The following is a 6,000-nucleotide window of genomic DNA, read 5'->3' as shown; positions in this document are numbered from 1 at the left end:
CATTAAATATTAATGATATTTATACAAATATTAATATTTTTAATTGTTTCTTTACAAGTGTTTAAAGAAAAAGACTGAAAAATTAAGACAGTAAAAAAAGTTTCATACCTCTGATACCCTGGTTTGCAGGAGAAATTGGTTTGGTGGTTTCTACTACGTAATCCAATATGCCCTGTGTTATTTCACTGTTTCCTTGAAGTTTAGTTTCCAACAAAACTTTCTTTCTTTTTTTTTTCTGTCCTTCAATGGGAACTTCATGCAACAAAATCTTAAAAGAAAAAAATAACATTAACAGAAGGTTTAAAATAAACTGTATTTGTTCTAGAATACCAAAATAAGCTGGTAGCCTTTCTCAATCTTCCCTGAATATTGGAATTACCTGAGAAACTTAATACCAAAATAATACCAATGCTTAGCTCTATATCAGACCCAATAAATCAGAATATATGGATCCAGGTTCCGGTACTGATAGCTTCAGAAGTTCCCAGCTGATTCTACAGTGAGCCAGGACTGAGAAATTGGAAGTCACAATATCCCTGAGGTACAAGCCTAAAAAATCCCTGCAGCACTCTTTAACAGGGTTTAGATATCTTACAAAGCAGTTTTTGGCAAAATTCTAGGAAAATTAGATTAGATTAGAAATATTTCATAGTGCTCTGAGTTTGCTGCACAGAAAAGATTCTGTGCAGTTACATAATTTTGCTTCTATTATATTTTCTATTGCATGTAAAATAATTCAAGACTATAGAAAAGTAAATTTCACTGTTTAAAGCTTTAAGTAAAAAGATCATTCAAAATGAATTGTTAAAAATAATTTGGGAAATAACTAGAACAATATTTATTTTGCAGCTTCTAACTGGATTTTTCTGTTTTTTAACTTATTAAATTAACTCATTTAATAAATTGTATTTAAACCTAATATATTAAACCCTAAGAACACCTCAGACAAGTTGTTTCTCTATTATATGCAAATAAATTACAATCAAAAGGCACACATCAGAATAAAGACATAGTTACAAATATCTTGTTAATAAAAATTTACAGCATATTGTTAGGCTTTATATTTCTTGATTTATTTTGCTTGTTTTTTGTCTTTTTTGAGACAGGGTTTCACTATGCTGTTCAGGGTGGCCTTTAACTCACTTTGTAGCTCAGGCTGGCCTGGACCTCACAATGATCCTCCTGCCTCAGCCTCCAGAGTGCTAGGACTACAAGCATGCACCATCATGCCCAGAGGCTTTATATCTAAATAGTAGTATAGGATGATATTTAAGGGTAGAAATCAAACATGATTAAAGCTTCTTACTTCATATGACTTAGCTCTGTATTCCCGAGAATTGAGACTGGCAGTATTCTTTGGACGAATAACAGCAACATAGGCATCTTCTATGTTTTCTGGATTTCCCATTGCTTTATAAAACAAACAGAAAATTCCTTGAAAGATTAATGACACAATTAGTGGCAAGGTAGAACATAACAGTATTACAATCCAACCTGAAAACTTTCATTTCAACATAATCACTTGGAAAAACAATTCAATTTTTTTTTTTTTCTGTATTTTAGGGAAGGGTCTACAGGGTGTTCAGGGTCTTACTACTAGATAGCACTCGTAGTAATTCTCCTGTTTAGAGCCTCCCAAGAGCTGGGATTACAGGCACACACCACCACGCTCAGTCTCAATTGCTGTCTCAGTGAACCCCGGGGGCGGGGCTGGCAGGCCTGGGGATTGAACCCCAGCCCCTGTGCTAGCTTGTAGGCACTTTAATCCACTGAGCTATTTAGCCCTGTTGAAAATATTTTTATATCTTAGAATACATAGTACCCAAAAGTCAGAAATAACTTTGATTGTATTTTCATCCCTGAACTACGCAAAGTCTTGCTTTATGATTTAAGATGTTCTTCTAGCTTTTTAAAATTCTTCTTTCTGTTAAAGGTAAAACTTTTAAAAATGAATATACTTAATTTCACAAATGACTTGAGTTTGTATGTGTGTATGCAGGGGAGGTAACAGGGATTAAATCCAGAGTCTTCCTACTGAATTATGCCATTGGCCCTTTTTATTTTTTATTCTATACAGGTTCTCACTAAAATGTTAAATTGCCTAGGCTGCGCTCAAACTGGAAATTCTCCTTCCAAGGCCTCCCAGGACTAAAGGCACATACCCACTACATTGGCGTTTCTTTCTTTCTTTTTTTTTTTTTACATTGGTGTTTCATAGATCTTAAATGCTCAGTGAGTCTGCCCTCAGGGCTTAAAAAAGTGACATAATTATGAAATATCTTATAAATTATTATGTGAAATACTGATCTAGAATGGTACACCTATTGTCCATAAATTACACAAGTGAATGATACATTAAGTTTGGATACTGTCTTATATTCATCTAACTCACTACAGAATCTTTATCAAAGAGAAATTTTTAGGTATTTGAATAAACTGAAATACAGTTTACAATTTTCTTTAGAGGTACCTGTCATAGAGCCAAACCTATTCAGTCAGTTGATAAAAGCTCTCTGATGATCATTTAAAAATCTCATTAATTCCCCAGATGGTACATTTTCCCCCCAAATATATTCTGTGTCGCTGTATGTATATGTTTATCTCTATATATTTTTCTTCTCAAACTAAACTAACTTCTTCCTAAACTAAGTCTTCATGGGGCAATTTCCAGTAACTAAATTGTAATCACACTCCTGGCTAATAGTCCTCTTCATTAGTGCAATTACTAAGGTTTTTTTTTTTTTATGGCTAAACTAAAATGCTTCTTTTTGGTTGAAAATCTTCTATATTTTTTATAAAGGTTCCCCCAGTTATACGCTAACAAGCTGCTAAAAGAACATCAAGCAGAGACCTTTGCCCCAGTCTTGTTGACATGAACTTTTTCAATTTTTTAAAAGCCCATTAGGCATTAAAATGATGTTCATATTTAATGAGCTCCAAATCTCAAGAGAAAACAGACCATTTTCTGAAAGGGTTTTGAATGTTATTTGAAAGGACAGAGTAATTTATTTTGTTTTTTTCAACTGCAATTGCTAATGTCACTTTGGACCCATTAATTTATTTCCCTAAATAATAATTGTAAAATGCCTTATGACTAAAAAATTTCACTAATAAGAAATTATTTTAAAAACCAGTGACTTTTAAATCATCATTTTGAATATTTAAAGCATTGTAAGTAAATTTTGATCTCAGAACATAACAATTATTAAAATCATTGTACAAAAGTTGTATTTTAAATCAAATCACTTAATTTATGTTAAAATGTTTTAAATTCTAAATATTTTCTTTGATGTGGGTCCCCAGAAAGGACATGCCTCTATATCAAGAAAACAGAACAAGGGCCAGAGAGATAGCTCAGTGACAAGCACCTGCCTGGCAAGTGCAAAGTCCTGAGTTCAATCCCTGGTCTGCAAAAGAAAAAAAGAAAAAGAAAACAGAGCAAACACAAATAAACACCTTAATAGTGAAGCTCAAACTTATAGCAAAATAGCGGGCCAAGCCAAGGAAGGAAATTATAAAGATGGAAGCAGGAAATAATACATTGGCAACTAAGAAAACAATACAAAGATTCAATGAATTGAAAAGTTGGTTCTTTGAAACATTAAATAAAATTGATAAACTGTTAGCCAACCTTACCAAAAAAAAAAAAAAAAAAAAAAAAATACAAGAGAAAGACTTGGATCCACACAAATAGAAATGAAAGGGGTAAAATCGCAATGGGCCTGTAGAAATACAAAAGACCACCTATACCTACTTTGAGAACTTGTATTCTAATAACAGAAAATGCAGAAGAAATGGACAAAATCCTACATACGTATGAATTACAAAGGCTGAAACAAGATATAAAAATCTGAAATAAATCAAAGATGTAATCAAAAACCTATCAGCAAAGGAAAGCCCAGACCTTAATGGACTTACTGCCGAATTCTACAAGAAATTTAGAGAAGACCTAACACTACTACTTCTCAAATTCTTTAATAGAACCAAAAGGGAAACAATATTTCCAAATTTATTCCTGGAAGCAAGCATTACCCTAATACCAAAACCAGAGAAAGGGCCTAGCTAAGAAAGAGAATCACAGGCAAATCTTTCTAAAAAACATAAATGAAAATATTCTTTTTTTTTTTTTAATGCATTTTAGTACAGGGTCTACAGCGTCTCACTACACAGATTGGACTTGGAATGATCCCCATTTTCAGCCTCCCAAGTGCTGGGCTTACAGGTGCACCACCACGCCCAGTCTCAATCGCCATCTCAGCATGGCCCTGGGGCGGGGCCAAAATGGCAGGCCAGGGATCGAACTCCAACCACTACACTCTGCCTAGCAGGTACTTTAGTCCACTGAGGTATCTGGCTGGCCCTGAAAAATTCTTAATAAAATATTGGCAAACAGAATGCAGCAAATCATCAAGAAGTTTATACACCATGACCAAGTGGGATTTATCCCAAGTATCCAGAGATGATTTAACATATGTAAATCAACAAATGTAATACACCATATTAACAGCCAAGGAAAAAACCGTATGACCATCTCAATAGATGTGGAAAAAAACTTTTGATAAAGTCAACCACCTATTCATAATAAGAACCCTACAGAAAACTTTAATAGATGGTTTTTTATCTCAATCTGAAAAAAGCCATCTATGACAAACAACAGCCAATAACATATTAAATGCACAAAACCTAAAAGCTTTCACTCTAAAATGAAGCACAAGACAAGGATGTCCACTGTCTACTCTTACTCAACATAGTACTGGAAAACTTTATTTTTACTTATTACTTATCTATTTTCTGTATTTCAGGAAAGGGTCTAAAGGGTGTTCAGGGTCTCACCACTAGATCTGACTCATAGTGATCCGCCTGTTTACAGCCTCCCAAGAGCTGGGATTATAGGTATGCACCATCATGCCTAGTCTCAACTGTCGTCTCAGTGGGGCGACACGCCAGGCCTGGAGACTAAACCCCAGAACCCCTCGCCTGCTTGCAGGTGTTTTAATCTGCTGAGATATTTGGCCAGTCCTGTACTGGAAAACTTTAGCCAGAGCGATCAGACAAGAGAAATAAATAAAAGAAGTAATAGTACTAATTGAAAACTTGTACAGTCAAATAAAACCTAGCATGATCTTGGCAGTGGGTTTACCATAAGTGGCTTTCATCAGTTTGAGGTAAGGTTTGTATATCTCTATTTCTTGATCACATAATGGATTTCATCAAAGACTTTTTGTGCATGTATTAAGATAATCATAAGACTTTCCTGTTTCCTTCTCTTTGTGTGATACATTGGTTAAAATATGTTTGATGACCACTGCATCCATAGGATGAAGCTGACTTGGTCTCAATGCATGATCTTTTTAATGAATTGTTATAGTCTCTTTGCTTTATGTTGTTGATTTTTGTATCTGTGTTCACTGAGGAAAATGGCTTATATTTTGTTTGCTTTTTTCCTGGTAAGTCCTTGTCTGATTTTTAGTATTGTGGTAATTCTAGTTTTAAGGAACAAGTTTGGCAATGTTCCTTCCCTTTCAATTTTAAGAAACAGTGTGAAGAGAATTTGACTTGTTTTTCCCTGAAGTTTTGGTAAAATTCTGTGGGGAATTCATCAGGTCCTTGGTGCTGCTTTGGTGGCTTGGGAGCAGGCAATTAATTCCTTTAGATGAACACAAGAGAGAAATCAAATTGCAGCTCTCAGAAAGTCTGCTTAGGCTATTGTGAAACAGAGGTGGTACCCAAAAGACAACACCCACAGCAAGTGACAAAGAGCAAGGACTAGAGCTAAGAGAAAGATGGGCAAGGGACGCCCATCCATCAGCAAACACCTAGAGGAAGTTGCTGAAGCAGGTCAAAGGAGGGAGACACTACTATATTACAGTGTCTACACTGAGCCTTCAGCCTAGATTATCTTTATTGTAGCCAGACAGACAGTGCCAATATCTTTCTTCAGGACTTCTTTTTTACTTTAAAGTTCTCCAGAATTTTGCTTCCATAATTTAGCTCAGGTCA

At 34.8% G+C, this 6,000-nt stretch overlaps 1 protein-coding gene across 2 annotated transcripts in view; it reads right to left on the bottom strand.

The window, feature by feature from the left end:
* Window positions 1–6,000, bottom strand: part of Krit1 (KRIT1, ankyrin repeat containing) — a 50,507-nt gene that overhangs the window by 39,262 nt on the left and 5,245 nt on the right. For both annotated transcript variants that reach the window (XM_004646247.2, XM_023706532.1), the window contains exons 2-3: window positions 1,307–1,410; window positions 109–268 (exon numbers count right to left, since the gene is read on the bottom strand). In XM_004646247.2, the coding sequence (XP_004646304.1) occupies window positions 109–268; window positions 1,307–1,408 (262 nt within the window). In that variant the 5' untranslated portion in view covers window positions 1,409–1,410. The remainder of the gene's footprint in view (window positions 1–108; window positions 269–1,306; window positions 1,411–6,000) is intronic.

Source organism: Octodon degus, unplaced genomic scaffold, assembly GCF_000260255.1.
Source record: "Octodon degus isolate 3935 unplaced genomic scaffold, OctDeg1.0 scaffold00262, whole genome shotgun sequence".
Classification (NCBI taxonomy): Eukaryota; Metazoa; Chordata; class Mammalia; order Rodentia; family Octodontidae; genus Octodon; species Octodon degus.
Note: the sequence above shows the minus strand (reverse complement) of the source record. Positions and strands in the feature narration are given on the sequence as shown.